Genomic DNA, 22,513 nt, shown 5'->3' on the forward strand with positions numbered 1-22,513 from the left:
AGAATACAGTGGAAACAATTTTATTATTTTAAATTGTGTTGCTTAAATGTTCATTAAAGGTAGGTCTACATGCTTGCATTTATTTATGTAGTTATTTATTTTTTGGCATGCCTTTGATTCCAAAAATACATATACACTTAAAGACAACCAAAATAGAGATTTGCACTCTTCTGTTAATCAACGCACACACAGCTGACTAAAAGTACATTGTCAAAAGCATAAATTAAGAAAGCAAAACATGGGCATATAAGCAATACCTATAATGGTCACAACACTAACAAACCAAGAACTAATTCCTTCTTTTCTTACAGAATTTTATTTTTCTTTGGAGGCCTGAGATTCAGAAAGGATTGTGCATGTTCATCACATGTACCAGGTATATATTTCATTCAAGGAAATAACAAACAGGTTAAACAGTTTGTCATTACATTGCAGTCATTTTAACATTTCTTTGGTCATTTATGCGTGTATATGGTTCACCTAAAAGAGAAAAAAAGAACGGACATTAGAGCTGTACAAATATTCACCATCAGGGATAACTGTCTAGTTATCAGCAATGAAATTGATGTACAAAAATGGAAAGTAAAGATGACTTTCAAGTAAAATTCCTCTCAAAATACATAACTGATTACAAACTCAGCAGAACCAATTAAATTCAAACTGTCTCTTAACTGAATTGTATTTTCTCTGTAATTACTACCAAAATAAAACGTTCTTCGCAGGAAACTTTCAGGGAAAGTTTTTGTAGGCTAGAGTTTACAGATTCTTAAAATAAAGTTTTGCCCAAGCTCTTGTAGTGTTTGTGGCTAATTTCCTTTTTTTACAGAAAACATAAAAACCTAATTTTTGTGGCAATTTTCCACAAAATGTGAAAAAATTTGAACCAACACAAGTTCCATGTCACTCCCCCTCCCTCTCCACTGCACTCATGCCCTGCCTCCAAGCACCTCCTCCCCGCGGCATCTGCGCAGCTGCCGTGACAACCAGTAAAGTTAACCTTAGCATCAGAAACAAGCTAACTCTGCCCAGCCATTACTTCAGTCGCTAACATAACGTATGCGCTGCAGAGTGTTACTGTAATAATCACCATATCAGCTTTATGGTTATTTGTTGTCTTAGCCGTATAGGCTGTTGTTGGCAGCGGCGGTATGGGTTTCTCCTTTGCGGGTGGCTGTTGCTCTGCCACAGCTTTCACTAGCCTCCTAATGCCACTCACAGAGCTGTTTGACTGAGCGACAGCCGGCAGCATGAGAAGAGGGAGGGGGCGGTTCGCAGCGTGTGTGAGTAGTGATTGACAGATGTCAGACACTCCCTCAGACGCTCCTCTGGCTCTGATTGGTTGTTTTGTGTTGGGTGCAGTGGATTCTTGCAAATTGCAGTAGGAGCAGTAGGTTGGACCAAAGGAGCCGTTTTTTTTTCACAGATTACATGTTTCATGTACTGCTGTCTGGGCATAGGGACAGTTTTAGCAAACATAACCAAAAATTTCTTTTATATAAGTTACCTGCTGCAGCTTTAATTACATATAGTTTTAAGACATTAATTTCACGAGATGTATTTTTAAACAAAGTTTTAATTAATGTATACTACATACATGGAAACAGATACTGGTAGTGAAAAAATAAGTATTTATTGTTAGCATGTATGCAGCTGGGTCGGGTGGTGCTATTTCTAACAACTGTATATATGTATATATGTGTGTATATATATGCTAAGTTATTTGTCCATTAATAACAATGACGATTCTTACTTGGTGATTTCATGCTGAGTTTTTTCTCCCCATTCTTCTTTTTACTGCGAGAGAAGAAAGAACCGAAGTGAGAAACTTAAGCATGGCCATGATTAATAACACATTTCATTAACTTCTGTGTGGAAAACACTGTGCCCACAAAGGAGGTACAGTGTTTCCCAAACAACTGTTACACTGTGCATGGTTATTATTTTGTAATGTTTTTTCTGTATAATGTGTTTCCTTCCATTTTAGCAGTGGAGGTGTGGCCTGGCGGTTCTGTGAGTAGATGGCGCACCTGAGGCTGATTCCACTGATCTCTCTCCTCATTTAAGCAGCGTGGCAGATTGTTCCAGCTTGATGCTAGACTTTCCAGCCATTTCATTGTCTCTAGTTATCCTAGTATTGTGGTCTTGTTCCTCGTTGCCTGTGTGCATATTCTGTCTCTGTTCAGTTACTAGCTGTAGTGGGATTTCCTAGTTTTGTTTTTCTTACCATAGTTGTGCGTTTGTTTTCCTACCCGCTTGCCACGGTGAAGTTGATGTTTTTGTTTCAGGGCTGTTTCTAACGTTTTGTACTAGTGTTGATTATTTCTTTCATAATTGTAAATAAACCGTTTGTGTTAAACGGCTGCTTGGGCTCTCGTGCTGATTTGTTTGCCTCTTGGGTCCTACTTAATTCATATTGATTCACTAATCATAACAACAACAAACCCTGGGTGTCCCCGGAATGGAAAGCTCTACTGAATGGAAAGAAGCGGGTCAGGGGACAAAGATGAGATGAAGAGAGTGCAGAGGGAGCTCAAATGGGAGATAATGAGAGGCAAGGACAGCTACAGGAGGAAACTGGGACTGTGCAGATCAGCTCTGCAGGGTCCTTCTGCACATCTTCAACATCAGCTTCAGTCTGGAGAGAGTTCCACCCCTTTGGAAAACTTCATGTGTGGTTCCAGTCCCAAAGACCACACATCCCAGGCAACCCAACCATTTCAGGCCAATAGCCTTAACTTCCCACCTGATGAAGATCTCGGAGAGGATTGTACTTGAACAACCTCCATCATCTGGTGAGCAGCGAGCTGGACTCCCTACAGTTTGCATATCGTACAGGCATTGGTGTGGAGGACGCAGGCTGCAGCCATCAACTATCTGTATAAATGTGCATATACATAGTTGTTCTATTCTGTACATCTTCTTAGTTTGACCCCTTCATGCCACTGTGCTTGCTCTTTGTAATACTTGCTGGCTGTAATGACTGAATTTCCCCAGTGTAGGATCAATAACGTCTTATCTTGTCTTACCTTATCTGTCTACAGGTAAAAGTACAAAGTTTTTACAGAAAAGGTAGAGTGAAGGGAGTCAGTGAATCAATCTATTCCCTTCCCAGTGCTGATCGAGTATGCTCTCAGAAAGGTTTTGAATCTAAAATGTTTATAATCCATTGTGAGGTGAGTATTGTGTCTGAATTACACAAATTTGTATTTGTGCCGTATATAAACTATATGGGCATTGATGAGTATTTTTGTTTGTGTTTAGTACGGAGTTATATTTGTGCCACAATCCTGAGCCAGCAATTGTAGATTTTGAGCACAGCAAAATATTTTGTGAGCACAGAAAAATATTGCTGCTTCAGCTCCAATGAGGTTGCAGCATCCCGGTGGAGTTGTTGCTTCCCACCAAATGTCAAGACGGAGGAAAATTGATTGAAGGAAGACACATTTTCGGTCAGTATTTCACTCTAAATATTAGTATTATTGAAATGATGTTACATATAATGCTGGCGTGCTGCGTTAATTGGATTAAGAGTAACATTACACGTCCATGTATCTTGAGACATCAGCCGCTGAGTGACAATTTTCACTCATATCCCTCTTTAGCAACCCTGGCTGCTGCTACCTTCAGACGATGTCTTCTGAAGCAAACGAACCACGGCCACATGTAAGTAGTTTGTGCTTTAGCATTATGTCATGTTTTATGAACCTTTATGAAATTAAGTTTGTTTTTGTCTGTACACTTTTAGCCTATAAACCAAGTTAGCTATCTTGGTAGGTTGTTAAAGTTAGGTCAGTTAGTTAATGTTGGGGAGAAAAGCAGAAGCTTACTAACGTTAACGTTACTTACATGATAGTTGGCAAAATTGACAGTCTTTGACAGAATGTACCCACCCGCCCCCGAGTTTTCTGATTGGTTGATAATTGTGGCACATTTGTAACACCCGTGTACAACTCGAGCGAGTGCATAGGGGAAGTTGAGCGCACAGTGAGGGCAGGTCGAGAGGGAGAGAGAGAGACACATCTTGAGCGAGTACGCTGTTCTGTGCTCACAACACATATTTCTGTGCTCAAAATATTTTTCTGTGCTCACAACACATGTTTTTGTGCTCACAAAATATTTTTCTGTGCTCAAAATATTTTTCTGTGCTCAAAATATCTTTCTGTGCTCACAACACATTTTTTTGTGCTCACAAAATATTTTTCTGTGCTCAAAATATTTTTCTGTGCTCACAAAATATTCTTCTGTGCTCAAAATCTACAATTGCTCACTCAGGATTGTGGCACAAATATAACTCCATAGTTTAGTAGAGGACAATAGCAGCATCTCCATTCAGTCAGAACATTCTTCAATTTTAGTCAGCAGTTGTGACCCATGCACACATCTTTCTACAGACAAATGCTTTGATAGTAGTACGGCAGATTCAGCTGAGACTCACTTGGCTTTGCGCCTGAAAACACACACAATAGTGGTCACAATTATGAAGACAGCAACTGAGACCAGGACCACAATCAGGATAATCCACTTGGTTTCTGTAACAAACAACAGATAGATTAAAAAAAAAAAAAAAAAAAAGTGACTCTTAATGGAGGCCCATCTCTACCATATTTCTCTTTTCCAGAAAAGGCTTTCTAAAGTTAATTGATCTGCATGTAAATAATGACTTAATCGTCTAGATTCACTTTGTTTGAAGCAGTCCAGCAGTATCCAATCAAGTTGCAGGAGAGAACCATGAAAAATAAATGTTATGTTACTGAGTTCCAGTTGGAAAAAATATACCAAAGATACTTTTGTTTGTGTACAAAGACCACATTGTAATCAACAAATAAGGAATTACAGTATTGAAAATGCATGGGTCTAAAATTACAGATGGAGACATATTGCACAAATAGCAGTAAGTTGATGCTCTGCATTTAAAATGGCATTACATAGTCAAACTAAAACTTTAGGTCTTGAATGGAGAATTTTCAGGCTTGATTCAGGGCTTGACTTGGGACTTACATGGGACTTGCAAAACAATGACTTGGTCCCACCTCTGGTAGATACTGTATGTATACTGCTTACATGTGAGTTGCAATACAATATCTTGGTCCCACTTTGGGTAGATACTGTGTGTATACAGCTTGCTTTGCAGTTCTGGGTTAGTTTCTGATTGTTATTCTGTTCTTGTTTTTACTCTGTATACTTTCACTAATTTCTTTTTCACAATTTTCTTTTTCTCAATGTGTGTGCACCTGTTCTTGTACAGCTGCAACAAATGAATTTTGCCTCTGGGCATCAATAAAGGTGTACCTTATAGGAATTTATCTTATCTTATATCTTAGTTTGTAACTTGCATCCATGGAGTAAATATATGCAGCTTTTGTTCCCTAAAGACTGAAACAGATGTCTGACCAGGCCATACCCAGTGATCGCCTCTCACAGTTTGTGCCCTTGAAGCCCTCTTCACACTGACACGTGTATGCATTGCTGCTGGTAGTCTGGCATGTTCCTCCATTTAGACAGGGGTTACTGAGGCAGGGATTTTCTGCAACACAAAACCAGACATTATGGACATTTACTTTCTTTTTCTCACAATCTCACGTCATTATGTCACTTTGCTTGAGACCGAATTGCACTATTCAAAGCTACTCAAAACTAGTCAACACTCAAATTTTAGGACATATGACTTGAACTGTAAGCCAGACTTATGCATGACTTGTGAGACTTACGTATGACTTGCAAAACAACGACTTGATCCCACCTCTGCTCTAAACTGTGTATATATACTGCTTGCCTTTTATCTCCTCACAGTTTGTGCCCTCAAAGCCTTCTGCACACTGACAGGTGTATGCGTTGCTGCTGGTAGTCTGGCATGTTCCTCCATTTAGACAGGGGTTACTGAGGCAGGGATTTTCTGCAACACAAAACCAGACATTATGGACATTTACTTTCTTTTTCTCACAATCTCACATCATTATGTCACTTTGCTTGAGACCGAATTGCACTATTCAAAGCTACTCAAAACTAGTCAACACTCAAATTTTAGGACATATGACTTGAACTGTAAGCCAGACTTATGCATGACTTGTGAGACTTACGTATGACTTGCAAAACAACGACTTGATATCACCTCTGCTGGAAACTGTGTATATATACTGCTTGCCTTTTATCTCCTCACAGTTTGTGCCCTCAAAGCCTTCTGCACACTGACAGGTGTATGCGTTGCTGCTGGTAGTCTGGCACGTTCCTCCATTTAGACAGGGGTTACTGAGGCAGGGATTTTCTGCAACACAAAACCAGACATTATGGACATTTACTTTCTTTTTTTCACAATCTCACATCATTATGTCACTTTGCTTGAGACCGAATTGCACTATTCAAAGCTACTCAAAACTAGTCAACACTCAAATTTTAGGACATATGACTTGAACTGTAAGCCAGACTTATGCATGACTTGTGAGACTTACGTATGACTTGCAAAACAATGACTTGATATCACCTCTGCTGGAAACTGTGTATATATACTGCTTGCCTTTTATCTCCTCACAGCTTGTGCCCTCAAAGCCTTCTGCACACTGACAGGTGTATGCATTGCTGCTGGTAGTCTGGCACGTTCCTCCATTTAGACAGGGGTTACTGAGGCAGGGATTTTCTGCAACACAAAACCAGACATTATGGACATTTACTTTCTTTTTCTCACAATCTCACGTCATTATGTCACTTTGCTTGAGACCGAATTGCACTACTCAAAGCTACACAAAAATAGTCAACACTCAAATTTTAGGACATATGACTTGAACTGTAAGCAAGACTTATGCATGACTTGTGAGAAGTATGTATGACTTGCAAAACCTCTGGTGGATACTCTGTATGTATACTGCTTGCCTTTTATCTCCCCACAGTTTGTGCCCTCAAAGCCTTCTGCACACTGACAGGTGAAATCGTTGTTGCCAACTGGCTTACATATTCCTTCATTTAGACAGGGGTAGCTGAGGCAGGGACTCTCTGCAACACAAAACCAGAGATTATTGAGCTTTTTGACAGTTTAATATATGTTCTCTCTAAAAGTATGAAATAGAACAAAGAAATACAGCACACATTTGTGTTATGAGCTTTACGGATTACCTTCTTACAGTACATAAAAAGCTACAAGGCTACAGAGAAGTAGCATCCATTTAAAGACCAGGTTCAGATAGTATCTAGTAAATAGTACATTAGGTGATTACACACAGACTGCAGATACTAATTAAATTGACAGGGTTAGGGCATTGCTGGTCTGTCGAGTATTTTTATTTTTTTGTCGAGTATTTCCAAAATTAAATATTAGGCAAATAAGGCAAATGGTATGCCATTTGATACTCAAAACATAAACACACACCTCTGTGGCAGTCACGTCTGAAGTCGTAGATAGTGCAGACGTCACTAGCCTCGCAGGTCTTGGGTTGACACACAACGCCAGTGCTGGTGCATTCACAGGACTGAGAACAGTCCTCAGTCAAAAATGTCTCCTTCAGCTGTAGGAAGTAGGGAGAGAGATGAGAGGGAGGATGAAACAAAGTTACATCATCACACAATGGCACACACAGTTATTACTGTGTCTGTTCCATAAGGTCTCTTACAGGGTAGTATCTGTTGAGGAAGGTGCAGCCACACTGTGGGTATGGCACACAGACTCCCTCACTCATGACAAAGCCTCTGGCACACTGGCACCCTTCCACACAGGCAGTAGTGTCACACTCGGAAGGTGCTGCCAGGTTGCCACAGGAGGCAGGGCAAGGTGACATACAGGAGGAATAAGTGCTGTTGGCATCACAGGAGAGGACTAGGGGAGAGAGAGGTCACAAACCTGTCTGACATGCACAATGACTGATAATTTGCATTTTTACAATTAGTTAATTTTAAATGAGCTAGTCGAAGTTTTCAAAACCACATAAAGCACTGTTCAAGACATTATAAGATCAAGGCCACTGGTGGTGGTTTTGTTTGTTTTTGTCCATTGACTTCAAATTTTCTACATTTTCGCACACATTATAGCAAAACTATATACTAGAACTATGTTTAAGAAATGTGAATGCTTTTTGTCTCCATGTTCCATTGGTTTTCATAAATTTCATACAATCTGAAAACCTATATGCAGACCTTCCCAACATCCAGTCTTGTTAAAGTAACATTATCAGTATGAGAGGCAATGCAAACTTTTCAAAAATACCTGCATTACCACACAGCAGTCAGATAATTGATTTTCATATAGTACAGAAACAAATGGTGTTCTGGAATAGATGGAAAAACACATCAAAAGAATGTGAAGCCCACATATAAAGTATACATGATTGGAGGTAAAGTGGCTACAACAAGTCCATCACTGGTGTGGTCCTCATTCTACCATTCTTCTAGAATCTCACCACCGTCATTACTCTCACATGATGTGCATGTAGTATGACTTTATGTGTGTGCTCAGCATCCTACCACAGTCCAACTTCTGCCTCCAGGATCCCAATTTGACTCCAGCCTCCTGACAGGCTGCAACATAAGCTTCATAACTGGCACAACGCAGTGCTGCACTTCCCCGCTCAGCACACAAGTCAAACACACAGTTACTGTGGAACAAGCACACACACACTGAGCATCAAAGCTGTCAACTCACACAACATTATTTCATACAGGGATAATTTGGAAGAGTGGTGTGTAGTACAACATGTGTTATATTAAATGTATATACACAAATCAAAACTGCACTGTAACTGTGTCACCACACACTCCCAGAATACTCACTCCTGGTAAGTTTTAGGTGGCAAGGTCAAATGGCAGACTGCAAATGGTCCCTTGGGGTCAGCCAGGGCTCCACATTGAGCCACACTGTTGTAGTCAGTGAGCTGAGACTGAGAGCAGTCAAATGTCTCAAATCCTGAATCTGGATCAGTCTCATCCTCTTGCCTGTAGACAGAGGGCAGAAAGGATGGTACAGAACACAGAGCTTTGTTAAAGTTGCTGTGTCCAATCTGATGTCTAATTATAATTGTAATATCCTTGAGGAAGTTGAAGGAATAGCAATATCAAACAAGGCAAAATAACCACATGCACCACGAACAGTGTCATGTTGTTGGTCAGAATTTTCTTAAATGTTTAAATTGTTGTAAAATGTGCCATCACACCCAATATAAACAATATAAAAATGGTGGAACCCAGAAACATTTTTGTATTGACAGAGCATTTACTCATTTATTTTTGACTATGTGTTTGCATGATGGCTACCTTGCATATCCTGCATTTCTTCTAAGTATTGGTTATAGGCATCCTCTAACACTAAAGTAAACACCACATGCCCATAATAGGAATATATGAAAGGTCAGGGCAGTATATCAGGATGTCAGGCAAGGTCAGCAGCATACTCTCAACAAAGCACAACAACAAAAACTGACGGAAGTGGAAAACATTAAAGCGAAACTAATCCATGTTAGCATCACTGTTACACTTTCTGAGAGATCTCAACATTAACACAGCAAACACCTGAGACTAGGTTACTGTATTTCAATGTTGAAATCATCATGTTCATCAAGATTTCAAGGAATATATTTTAGTGAGAAGTCACAAGTAGCAAGTACTTCGGGTGTCCAGATGGAGAGAGCCAGGTTAGGAATTTTGCCAGAGCACCAGGAAACCCATGGCACTTATCGCCACAGTGAGTCAGGACCTCAGTTTGATGTCTCATCTGAAGGATGGGATCTCCTGCAACACAGCTTCCCTATCACTGAACTGGGGCACTGGAATTTTTATTAGGACCTCAGGGAAGACTGTCCCCTACTATTAAGGTATTAAGTAAAACCTTGAGTTTAGAATGTTACAACTCACATGCGTTTTCCAATGTCAAAAATGAATCTCCACACTAGGGATACCAAATGTTTCTAATCAGCCCCAGCTTTCAATAAATATCAATATCTATAAAAACTGTACTTAACAGTTAAAGCAGTAGCCCTGGTTGTGGTCGTACCTGTAGGTGTGGGCTGTATGGGGAAGGTGGAAGATCTTTAGTCCATCAGCCTTTAGTACTTCAGAGTCAATGAGTACCTCAGAGTCAATGACCCTCCAGCTTTCTCCAAACATGTTCAGGTCTCTGACCACTGTCCCATCTGGCTTCATGTACTCATTGCTGGTGATGCCATCATAATTTCCACATAGCCCTCTGACAGAATTCTCATAGTTGCTGGGCAGTATAATCTCTGACGCACCAATGGCAAGACAGAAGAGGGAAATGAATGGATTCAGAAAGAAGACAAAGAAGGGCTCAGTTAATGAGGGCAGAGGTTCCTTGTTTTACCTCCGCGACTGTTGCCATCAAAACGTACAGTAAGTCCAAAGTCAGTGGAAAGTTGGACCTGTCTGGAGTTCATCGTGATGGTCAAACCATCAGCCAGACCAAGAGGAGGTGCAACACGCTCCCCGTTCACCTAGAGGGATACAATATGATTGCAGTGTGCCTTTTACTACTCACTTGCAAACCATAAAAAAGCAACAAAATAAAATAGAATAATTGTGCTTTCATCGGATAAATTACTGACCAGGACAGTCTTCTTTTGCAGGAAGAGAATGTTGAAACCGTAAACATTAATGTACATCTGATCCAGGAATGACACCCTCCTGTTCCCCCCACGTCTGATGTTCTTCCCCTTCACCGTCAGGGACACACTGGAGTTCGGCAGGCTGGTGGTCAGGACATAGGTGTAGGGACCCTGAAAGTGATGGGTGAAACCATCAAATGTTCGGTAGTGAGGATCCCCAGAGATGCTGCACTTGGCAAACCCTAGATAGGATGATAAAAAAACAGGTCACTATGGTTTATGACCAAAATAATGGAAACATGTACTCTGAACCAGGTGCTTTTTCTATGAAGTCTTGGATTTGATATTTTTTTCCATTTTTCTCTACACTGTACACTGCCTAGCAGTTACGACATATGATTTTACAAATGAAGCTGGTCAGTATGGTGAACTCACTGGTGGGTTTGCAGTAGAGATCTCCATATTTGTCTGGGACACACAATGACTTGGAATCACAGCTGTGGTCATCGCATGTGATTTTGCCAGCACTTGCACAGGTGCATAAATCAGCACATTTATCTGTCAGCCACGAGTCTCCCATCTATACACAGACACAGACACAGATACACACACACACACACACACACACACACACACACACACCAAACATATTTGGATTTACAAGCAATTTTCAGTGTCACTTTCAGTTAGACTTTAAATTGAATGACTTTGAATACAAAGTCATGTTTGTGGAACATTTGTGGAGTTGTCTGTGGCTTACATCTGATAGTGAGGAGCTTCAGTACCATATGTTGGTACTAAGACATAGCGCCTTTGCAGCTTGGCACTATACTTAAATAACACTGGAAGTGGTAATTCTAACTCAGTATAAGTGCAAGCATACTATGAGTGTATGGCATTTATAATCACTAATTCTTTTTTCCTTATAATTACCACAGATTTCATTATTTTCATATTCACATAAAAGCCTTTATGTAGAGAATATACAGTGATAGACATATTACTATTATCCTATACAAACAAATGTTTGACTTTGTTATGTCTGTAATTATTTTGTGAATTCTCAGATTTAATGCATGCAGTTCTGATTTCAGTATTAAGGATGTGCTGTGATACTTCATCTTGTTTAGACTCATCAGCCAGCAGCAGTATGGACTCTGCTTCACTCACATCATGGTACTTTCCATCTGAGTCCAGACAGCCACATTTGTCCAAGGGAACACACTTGTTGTCACTGAGGACGTGGCCAGCGTCACACTGGCAGCCCTCCACGCAAGTTGTTGGAGGGAGGTGGCAGAATATGGGGAAGAGGTCAGAGCAGGTGGGGGGGCATGGGGGTGTGCAGTTTGAGTAGCTGCTGTTAGGAGGGCATGGCAGGGCTTGAAAGGAATTAAGTGTAAGAATATTAATACTGGATTCTTTATTTCAACTGTCAATCAGTGTACAGTGTTACTATAACTTACGACACAAAGTGCTGTTCCTCCAGCTGACGGTGACTTCGGCGCTCTGACAGGCTTGAGCATATGCTGCCACGTTGTCACAGAGCGTCTCCAGCATGCCATCATACTCACACATATCATAAATGCAGTTACCCAGGAAAGGCTCAGGTGGCACCACAGAGTGGCATGGCTTAAAGGGGTCAGAGAGGATGACCTCCGCACACTGAGCCTCATACAACTTTTCCTCGTTGGTGGTGCAGTTGGGGTGGATGTCTGGACGGGTGTCCAACTGACAGCTGGAGGGGATGGATGAATTGTTACATTTGCAGTGCCATTTCTGTTACAGATGCTGCTCCATTTCTAAATGACTTTGATGACATATGAACTCATGATTTTCATGTGACAATTTGTAAGACACTGTATCTCCCTGTAATCACAGGTCAAAGCAAAGCAGATCATAGCAAAAATATGGTTGTTTTGTTTGATTTATTGCAAATACAGTGTAACATCTTTAGACTTGAAAACATAATGATTACTTTGATAGTTTTGAAGAACATTTGTCATCCCAAAAGAATGACTGCACTAGATCCCACTAAATCGTCAACATGTTGTGATACTATTTTTTGCTAGTAGCACTTTACATTGTTATAAATCTAGCTCAAGAGTGGCCCTATTAAAATCGACTGTTGGCACACAGCTGTGTCATTGCTAAGGATGGTGTTACCAATCAAGAAGATGAAGTTAATTAAAAATAAGGAGCTTTTGTGCACTAACAATGCATATACAGCAAACCAACAATATTATGAGGAAAGTGGACTCCATGCGCAAGGGAAGAAATTGACTGTTAGGTTATAGATCAGCTGAATACTCATAATATCTTCACTCAACTGAGTCAACTGAGTTAGCCAGTTGCCAGTTTACTCGCATCAAACCAGAGGCCTTCTAAAAGTATATAAATAGACTTTATTGAAAGATATACTAATTAGGAAATATAAATTGTTCTTTCTGAAATCCTTATAGAATGTGGAAGAGATTATCAGAGAAACTTAACACAGCTGATAGCCCTCACAGTTTCTAGATAATCATAGTGTTGGGGCCATTTTTATTTTGTGATCATTACATGTTCCCTTGTTTGCTTTTTGGTACAGAAGCTGGTATGTAGAGGATGAGCAAAGGGACAAACAGGTGAAACTGTAATCAGAGAGCAGGTGTGATGTAACAAGGAGAAGCACACAGTTTTCTAACTGTCAGGTATAGTATACCAATGGCGCATTTGATCACAGCACAACATGCATAGTTACAGAGGGGGAACTGCACACGCCATGCTTCAGTGAAATTCTTTTTCTGCATTTAACCCATCCTGGTAAGTCCTTCCTCCGTGGCAGACCACAGCGCCCCAGGCGGGAATCCAACCTGGGACCTTCTAGCTGTGAGGCGACAGTGTTACCACTGTTCCACCGTGTATAATTAAACACACTTGAGTGTGGCTTTCGGATGCTTGTGGATTTAAGGGACATGTTACACAAAGTCGATGCATCAATCCAGCAAGTACCGGTATAGCAGACATTTTAGGTTTTTTTCTTTTGTCAAGCCACTATACATAGTGAACCATGTGTAATGACTGTAACCCACTGACCCGTCATCATTGTCTCCATCTGATTTCCAGCTGTTGCCCAGTTCAATCGCATCCTTGGCTGGTTCCTTGTTGGGCATCAGGTTGTCATCAGAAGAGTTGTGGTTGTAGTTCCCGCACATGCCACATAACTGGAAAGGGAGGTAAAAAGGGTTATTACAGTATTTCATACACAAGGAATCTCAACAAAGTTCCATCTTGTAGCATTCATGATCCAGTAAAAAAGGGAAAAAAAAAAATCTAACTACTCGTATAATGATACTAATGATGCAACCTTTTGTCTTTGACATGACACTAATAAATTTGAGGGACAATAAGACTGATTTCGAGCATACCTTGTTGAAATATTCTCCGGGAACAGTGATCTCCAGGTGATGGACTCCATCAAATTTCACCTGCAGGCCAAAGTTTGTGTCTAGCAGGCTGTATGATCCACTGGTTATCACCTTGGCTCCGGCCAATGCAATGGAAACTGGCGTTCGCACCCGCCTTCCATTCAGCTAAGACAAGACCGAGAAAACAAAGAATCAGTCAGTCATTGAGCCTTTTCACTATCCTGTAACCCATAACTATTTTCTGCAGTTATGACTCAATCACTGAGAACTGACTGGATTTATCCATTCACAGGAAGTGAAAAATGTTCCTTACTATAACTCTGCGGCTCTTTTGCAGCTCCACCACAGTGTCATGAGGCAGGTAGATTTTGACAGAGTGAAGATAGGAGGCCCCTGGATGACCACGCTCCTCGTTTTTAGCCACTATCTTGAACTGAGTTACTTTTGTAGTGTTACACACCTAAAGAATTCAGAAAAGTAATTTGAAACAACGTGGTTTAATTTTTTTTATATTTCCTATAGTTTAAGAATAATTTACAACAGACACACGGCAACGCAGCCAGTGGCTGCAATGAAATGTGTCATGCAGTTCAAATTTATCCCATACCTCCACCAGGGTGTAAGTGCAGGTACCCATGAATGTGTGCATCAAACCATCAAAGGTGTAGTAGTGAGGATCTCCAGCCACCTGACACACTCCTTTACCTGATGAAGGAAAGGGTTATTTTATGATTTATGATGGACGGCGTAAAAAGAATCTATGAACGAAACAAATCTGTTGTTACATTCACCTGTAGAGTGGCAGTCCAGTACTCCTTCTACAACTTTACACTCTTGGACAGGGCTGCACTGCCAGGGCTCACAGGTGATGTTGTGGTTGCTGTTACACTTGCAGCGCTCTGAGCAGTCCCTCTCAGTGAACCAAGTGTCTCCCACCTACACACACATATACACATGGAGACCCACAAATAGTGAATATGAAGAAGTCCAATGTATTGTTTAGACATAGTTCATTCATCTTCTATACCGACTATCCCTTTCGGGGTTGTGGGAGCCTATCCCAGCTGTCAACGGGCAAGAGGCGGGGTACACCCTGAACCGTCGATTGCAGGGCAACATATTGAGACAGACAACCATTCACGCTCACACTCACACCTAAGGACAATTTTTAGAGTCACCATTTAACCTAATGAGCATGTTTTTGGTCTGTGGGAGGAAGCCGGAGTGCCCGGAGAGAACCCACGCATGCATGGGAAGAACATGCAAACTTCACACAGAAAGGCAGAAAGACCCTGCATGACCCGTGCACGATCCGGGATCGAACTAGCGACCTTCTTGCTGTGAGGCACGCACACTACCTGCTGCACCACCGTGCCGCATTTAGACATAGTTTCTCACAATAAAGTCAAAGGAAAATTAAAATCCTTCCCTTTGGTGGTTAGGGTTAGGGGTTTAATCAAGCGTTTGATCTGAGTACACTTACCGGCCTGTACTTTTCATTTCCATCAGTACATCCACATTCACTGAGCGGGACACAATTGTCTCCACTGAGTATGAGGCCAGAGTCACAGATGCATCCCTCCACACAGGGCTGGCTGCAGTGTACTACGATGTCCGCAGGGTACTGACAGCTGGGCTGGGGGCAAGCAGGGCTGCACGGGTCGTAATGACTGCCTGAGGGGCACTTAAGAGCTAGGGAGAGGGGGATTTTTGGAAAAGGTACGTTTGTAAGATGTTTTGTAAAACAAATAGCATTACAGCATTCATCAATCTCTTAACATAAACAATTTCTTTCTCTCTTTTTTTCAAATGTAAAGCTGTAATGTGTAGTTTTCTCACACTGATAACTCTAAATGGCGGCAAAGGTTTCATTACCGATAAATCTGATAAATCTTGTGTCAGTGTGTCCAAAAAGTATAAACTGCAAGATATCCATATGTAGCATATGCCATACTTAAATTTAGCAGTTCATTTGGAAGGGTCTGAAATGCATAGCTGCCTATTAATTGATCTTGGTGAACAAGGAAGACACCCTCTCCTTTCATAAAGCATAATCCTTAGCTGGACCTGTTTTTCCTTAGATTAAGGAGAAAGCTTATTTTCTTAAATCAAACCTATGTAACTTTTGTTGAATAGTGGCTACTGTGAAAATAAGTGGCAAATACAGGAAGAAACAATATAGCAATCAATTGAGAGAGTCCAAGCACAATGCATGGTTTTAGAGAAGAAGAGAGCTTGATACCCTTGAAGAGTAAGCAAGGACTTGTTCACCCTGGGACTTGAACCCAGGACTTCTGTATCCTCAGACAAAGGACTGTGTGACTCTGAGAATATGCCTTCCCAAATGACACCAAATTTGTGATGGTGACTCTGATATCATAGCTACACATCCATCCATCCATCCATTGTCACCCACTTTATCCAGGGTCGGGTCGCGGGGGCAGCAGTCTGAACAGGGACGCCCAAACCCTCTCCCTGGACACTTCCTCCAGCTCATCCGGGGGGACCCCGAGGCGTTCCCAGGCCAGCCGAGTGACATAGTCACTCCAGCATGTCCTGGGTCTTCCTCGGGGCCTCCTCCCAGTGGGGCATGCCTGGAACACCTCCCTTGGGAGGCGTCCAGGGGGCATCCGGTAGAGATGCCCGAGCCACCTCAGCTGGCTCCTCTCGATGTGGAGGAGCAGCGATTCTACTCTGAGCTCCTCCCGGGTGACAGAGCTCCTCACCCTATCTCTAAGGGAGCGCCCTGCCACCCTGCGGAGGAAACTCATTTCAGCCACTTGTATCCGGGACCTCGTTCTTTCGGTCATGACCCAAAGTTCATGACCATAGGCGAGGGTAGGAATGTAGTTTGACCGGTAAATCGAGAACTTCGCCTTTCGGCTCAGCTCCTTCTTCACCACGATGGACGGATACAGCGACCGCATTACTGCTGCCGCCGCACCGATCCGCCTGTCAATCTCACGCTCCATTCTTGCCTCACTCATGAACAAGATCCCAAGATACTTAAACTCCTCCACTTGAGGCAGGATCTCTCCTCCAACCCGGAGGGAACAAACCACCTTTATCCAGTCGAGAACCATGGCCTCAGACTTGGAGGTGCTGACTCTCATCCCAGCTGCTGCACACTCGGCTGCGAACCGCCCCAGTGCATGCTGAAGGTCTTGGCTTGATCATCTGCAAAAAGCAGAGACGAAATCTGCCGGCTCCCGAACCGAACCCCCTCCGGCCCCTGGTTGCGCCTAGAAATTCTGTTCATAAAAATAATGAACAGAACCGGTGACAAAGGGCAGCCCTGGCAGAGTCCAACATGCACCGGGAACAGGTCCGACTTACTGCGGGCAATGCGGACCAAGCTCCTGCTCCGGTTGTACAGGGACTGTACAGCCCTCAGCAGAGGGCCTCCAATCCCATACTCCCGGAGCACCTCCCACAGAATGACGCGAGGGACACAGTCGAATGCCTTCTCCAGAGTCCACAAAACAAATGTGGACTGGTTGGGCAAACTCCCATGAACCCTCAAGCACCCTGTGGAGGGTATAGAGCTGGTCCAGTGTTCCACTGCCAGGAAGAAAACCACATTGTTCCTCCTGAATCCGAGGTTCGACTATCGGCCGGATTCTCCTCTCCAGTACCCTGGAATAGACTTTCCCTGGGAGGCTGAGGAGTGATAGTTGGAACACACCCTCTGGTCCCCCTTTTTAAACAGAGGGACCACCACCCCAGTCTGCCAGTCCAGAGGCACCGTCCCCGACTGCCACGCGATGTTGCAGAGGTGTGTCAACCAGGACAGCCCTGCAACATCCAGTGACTTGAGGTACTCAGGGCAGATCTCGTCCACCCCCGGAGCTTTGCCACCGAGGAGCTTGCAAACTACCTCAGTGACTTCAGCCCGGGTGATGGATGAATCGACCTCCAAGTCCTCAGTCTCTGCTTCCTCTGCAGAAGACATGATAGTGGGATTGAGGAGATCCTCGAAGTATTCCTTCCACCCCCCAACAATATCCCCAGTGGAGGTCAACAGCTCCCCACCTCCACTGTAAACAGTGTTGATAGAGAGCTGCTTCCCCCTCCTGAGGCGCCGAACAGTTTGCCAGAATTTCTTCGAGGCCAACCAGTAGTCCTCCTCCATGGCCTCCCCGAACTCCTCCCAAACCCGAGTTTTTGCTTCTACAACCGCCCGAGCTGCCGCATGCTTAGCCTGCCAGTACCCGTCAGCTGCCTCAGGAATCCCATTAGCCAACCAAGCCCAATAGGATTCCTTCTTCCGCTTGACGGCATCCCTTACTTCCGGTGTCCACCACCGGGTTTGGGGATTGCTGCCACGACAGGCACCGGCGACTTTCCGACCACAGCTACGGACGGCTGCATCAACAATGGAAGTGGAGAACACGGTCTATTCGGACTCGATGTCTCCAACCTCCCTCGGAATCTGGTCGAAGCTCTCCCGGAGGTGGGAGTTGAAGACCTCCCTGACAGTGGGTTCCACCAGATGTTCCCAACAGACCCTCACAATGCGTTTGGGTCTGCCAAGTCTGTCCCACTTCCTCCCCTGCCAGCGGATCCAACTCACCACCAGATGGTGATCAGTTGACAGCTCAGCCCCTCTCTTCACCTGAGTGTCCAAGACATAATGCCGAAGGTCAGATGATATGATATACAAAGTCGATCATTGACCTCCGGCCTAGGGTGTCCTGGTGCCACGTGCACTGATGGGCATCCTTATGCTTGAACATGGTGTTCGTTATTGACAGACTGTGACTAGCACAGAAATCCAACAACAGAACACCGCTCGGGTTCAGATCTGGGAGGCCGTTCCTCCCAATCACACCCCTCCAGGTATCCCTGTCTCTACCCATGTGAGCATTGAAGTCCCCCAGCAGAACGATGGAGTCCCTGGTTGGAGCACTTTGTGTGTACAGTTAGCTTCTGTTTGTGAGATAAAGGCAGTTTTGAATTGTGAATGAAGACGGTTTGAGATGACTGGGCACACAGTAAGCCTTAATGCTCAAATAGGATGTGTTACTCACAGGAGTTTATCTATTCTTAAATGTGGCCAATGTAAAGAGTCAAGTGTGAACTGGCCACAGTTTTGAACTGGCCGTGTGACTGTTTGAAAACAACAATGGTGGCTCTTAAAGAGGTTTTCTGTAGATGCTGTTATAGCACCAGCTATATCAGGAGACAATCTGTTCATTGAAAGAAGAGCAAAGAACAGCACTGTGAAGGCCTTTCTCAATGGAAAAGGATGTTTTCACAGTTTTCCTGACTGACTTTTTCTCTCCGAAAGTCAACAGTGACTTATTTCAACTTACATCATTTACTTATGTCACATACATATTCTTTTATTGTGTAAACATGGTTTGGGTTTCAAACCATAATCTTTTCTTAAACCTAACAAGTAGTTTTGTTGCCTGAACAAAATTTAAACAAGTAAAAAAAAAGTAAATGTGAATGTGTGGACGTGATAATGTTGATAAGAGCCCTTTCACTTTCTCTTTCTCTGTTTTTAACTGTCACCTAAAACCTTCAGGTTTCATTCATAATTCAAAACTGCCAATATCTCGCAAACACAAACAATACATATGTTACATGTGAGAGGGCACATGATGAGGCATGTCCTCAGTGTCTCAGTGTAAGTCATGTGACCTGAGGATACAAAGGTCCTGGGTTTGACATCTGTCAAATGACGAATTGTAATTGTGATCTTTGCCTACTTTTCAAGTTTCAAGCTCTCCTCCTCTCTCTGCATTGTACTTGGATTTGCTTGCTCCTATATTTCATTTAGCTTGTATTTATACTAACAAGGACATTTTGTTATTTCATTCAAAAGTTACATTATCTGATTTTAAAATGTAAAGAATTCCACCACACCTTATCCTAGGTGTAATTAACAGTAACTTCCAGATCAACATACACCAGGGCTCAGTCACATATGTACTTCACATGACACCCTCCATCCTCAGACCCTTAATGATAGTTCTGGTTTGTCAGGAAAACAATCAAATACCGTCATTATGGTTGCAATAATAAATTTAGTAGAAGTCACATTTATACATTGCTAAAGATTCTCTTTGTTTTCTACACACGTTCTCTCTCTCTCTCACACACACACACACACACACACTTACGACAGAAACTATTGTTTCTCCATGCGATGGGAACTCCTGCAGCAGCACACATGTCCGCATAGCTCTCTATGGCCTGGCAAAGAGCCACGATGTCACCTCCAGTGGCACACATGTCGTACACACAGTTTCCAAAGTATGGCTCGGGGAGTACGACAGAGTGGCAAGGCTTAAAGATATCTGAGGTCAAGATCAAAGATGCAGAGATGTAGTCGAGGCAAATGCTAGACAAAGTCATTTTACTTGATGACTACTTTCACAATTGTATTGAGCTACTCTATTCGGCTGGCTTAAATCTAGTATCAAAGGTCAAGCTAAGTCTTTTTGTGGTCCTAGGTAAACAATGATAAATACATGACAGCAATTTAAACCATAAAGGTTAAGATCAGACTTAAAAAAAAAGGTTACTGCAGTTTTTATAGTTAATGATGTGTTATGATAATTATTTTGTCTACCATTTCCTGAGCCCTACATCTAGCCCATCATACACATAACAGACTACTTAGTATAGTAGTATTATTACTTTGTATCACTCCCCACTCTCTGCTGTACTGAGCCTGGTGCTTCCTTGTCAAGAGTGACAAGGTCAGATTATCAGTGCCAAATATCAACACCATAAATATTTAATCAACTTGGATGCCAATGAACATTTGGTATCCTCGTGGTATCCCTGGTATCCTTTGGTAAAGAACGAACCCTCGTTGATGTTGTTGTCCACAGGCATTATCCCTTACATATGTTATACTGTATTCACCAAATAATCCATTCCATGAAAGCTGATATAATGTATAGTTTGCCAGTTACATGAGCAGATGAAGTGTGTCACAAGGACCGCTTCAGGAAATCATTCCTGCCATGAGCCATCACATTGTGCACTAGCAGCTTAAACGGTTAATCCACCAACCTCACAAACCCCAATATTTTACATATTATCTGCACTACTGCAATATTGCACATACGGTCTACTGTTTACATTTATTTATCATCTGAAACTGCACAAATTTTTGGCTCTAAACATTATATTGTATTTGTATTGTATTATTATAATATTATATAATATGTATTATACCTTATAATACATATTATATAACTATATATTTAGTTGTGCTTAGTTATATTTTTATTTTTAACAAACTGCTGTTATTCCTGTTTATATTTTTGTAACTTTTTTGTTACTATTTCAGACAACTGTTGTATACATTCTGTGTTTGTCTGTATGTTTAATTGGGACTGCAACAAAATAATTTCCCAAACTGGACTCAATAAAGAAGCAGTCTAAAGTCTAAAGTAGTGCAGTTTGTTACTTTGTTTCTGTGTTATGTTTTTCTGTGTGATGGCTGAGACTAATGTGTTGTATTTGAACTTTCCCCTCCAGTGTGGCAGTGGAGGTGTGGCCAGGCTGTTTCGTGGGGCAGACGACACATCTGAAACTTATCTACCTCTCTCCACTTATGCCGGCGATGTTTTGTTGCCAGATTGTTCTCAGCTGTATGCTAGACTTTCCATCCTTTTGTCTCAAGAGTGTTTGCACCTACCCTGGTTCCTATTACCCTGTGTGTTAACTCCTAGCCTAGTTCCTTAGTAGCTTAGTTCCTAGCCTGGTTTTGCATTTTTCCTACCCAATTGTAGTTTATTTTTTGTGTAAAGGCTGTTTTTGTGTTTTTCATTTGTAGTTCATTCATTCATACTGTTGCATTGGTATTCTTTGTTGTTGTAAATAAACTGTTCTTGTTTAATCAGCTCCCTTAGTTCCCCGCTTTGTTTCTTTGGGTCCTATTCAAAAACGCTAAACCTAACATGCAGAACATCAAATAAAGATGGGGGTGGGTGCTGTCAGCATTTATTTTATTGTTTGACCCATGACAAACTGGGACAAGTGTGTGTGTGTGTGTATCATACCATTGGGATTAGTGATCCTGCCACAGCTGGTTGGTTTCTTGGCCTCCTCTTTCACCTCATCATTGCAGTCTTCCTGTCCTCCACCATTGATGCAGCTGGAGAAACATTGGACCATCCATTAGAATGAAATAAAGTGATGATTTTTGTAGTGCCCTCTGCCCTCTGAACACTTCATCAACATCATCATCATATGTCAAAACATGTTGGTGAATTACTGTGAAAACTAATGTATATATTCTAAGTTTCTTAGAAGGGTCTTGTTCACTGTTAAAATGTTGTCAATGAAAGTCAGTACCTGTTGTAGTAATTTCCACTAAAAGCCTGCTCCTCCGAGTTTCTATTCTGTTACAGAAAAACTATTTTTTTTTAATTGTTTTATTTTGGCAATAGCTAAACAGTGGTCCAACAACTGCAACATTAAGACAAGTAGAAATCATTAATGAATAAAGAATATGGTATTTCTGCTTTAGAAAATTAAGTGAGAGCAGCTGAGTGGCGAGTATGGGTGCATCCAACATCTCTTAAATCATCCACGTTGCCCTCT

At 42.1% G+C, this 22,513-nt stretch overlaps 1 protein-coding gene across 1 annotated transcript in view; it reads right to left on the reverse strand.

The window, feature by feature from the left end:
- Window positions 1-392: 392 nt before the first annotated feature.
- zanl (zonadhesin, like) overlaps window positions 393-22,513 on the reverse strand; it is a 58,712-nt gene continuing 36,591 nt past the window's right edge. The window contains exons 37-58 of the mRNA XM_076725650.1: window positions 21,970-22,064; window positions 20,074-20,250; window positions 15,426-15,634; window positions 14,734-14,878; window positions 14,550-14,647; window positions 14,256-14,402; window positions 13,943-14,107; window positions 13,611-13,738; window positions 11,999-12,270; window positions 11,706-11,914; window positions 10,971-11,115; window positions 10,536-10,777; window positions 10,295-10,424; window positions 9,968-10,196; window positions 8,752-8,913; window positions 8,446-8,576; window positions 7,599-7,801; window positions 7,358-7,493; window positions 6,499-6,631; window positions 4,436-4,531; window positions 1,751-1,794; window positions 393-480 (exon numbers count right to left, since the gene is read on the reverse strand). Of these exons, the coding sequence (XP_076581765.1) occupies window positions 425-480; window positions 1,751-1,794; window positions 4,436-4,531; window positions 6,499-6,631; window positions 7,358-7,493; window positions 7,599-7,801; window positions 8,446-8,576; window positions 8,752-8,913; window positions 9,968-10,196; window positions 10,295-10,424; window positions 10,536-10,777; window positions 10,971-11,115; window positions 11,706-11,914; window positions 11,999-12,270; window positions 13,611-13,738; window positions 13,943-14,107; window positions 14,256-14,402; window positions 14,550-14,647; window positions 14,734-14,878; window positions 15,426-15,634; window positions 20,074-20,250; window positions 21,970-22,064 (3,352 nt within the window). The 3' untranslated portion in view covers window positions 393-424. The remainder of the gene's footprint in view (window positions 481-1,750; window positions 1,795-4,435; window positions 4,532-6,498; window positions 6,632-7,357; window positions 7,494-7,598; window positions 7,802-8,445; window positions 8,577-8,751; window positions 8,914-9,967; window positions 10,197-10,294; window positions 10,425-10,535; window positions 10,778-10,970; window positions 11,116-11,705; window positions 11,915-11,998; window positions 12,271-13,610; window positions 13,739-13,942; window positions 14,108-14,255; window positions 14,403-14,549; window positions 14,648-14,733; window positions 14,879-15,425; window positions 15,635-20,073; window positions 20,251-21,969; window positions 22,065-22,513) is intronic.

Source organism: Chaetodon auriga, chromosome 24 (assembly GCF_051107435.1).
Source record: "Chaetodon auriga isolate fChaAug3 chromosome 24, fChaAug3.hap1, whole genome shotgun sequence".
Taxonomy (NCBI): domain Eukaryota; kingdom Metazoa; phylum Chordata; class Actinopteri; order Chaetodontiformes; family Chaetodontidae; genus Chaetodon; species Chaetodon auriga.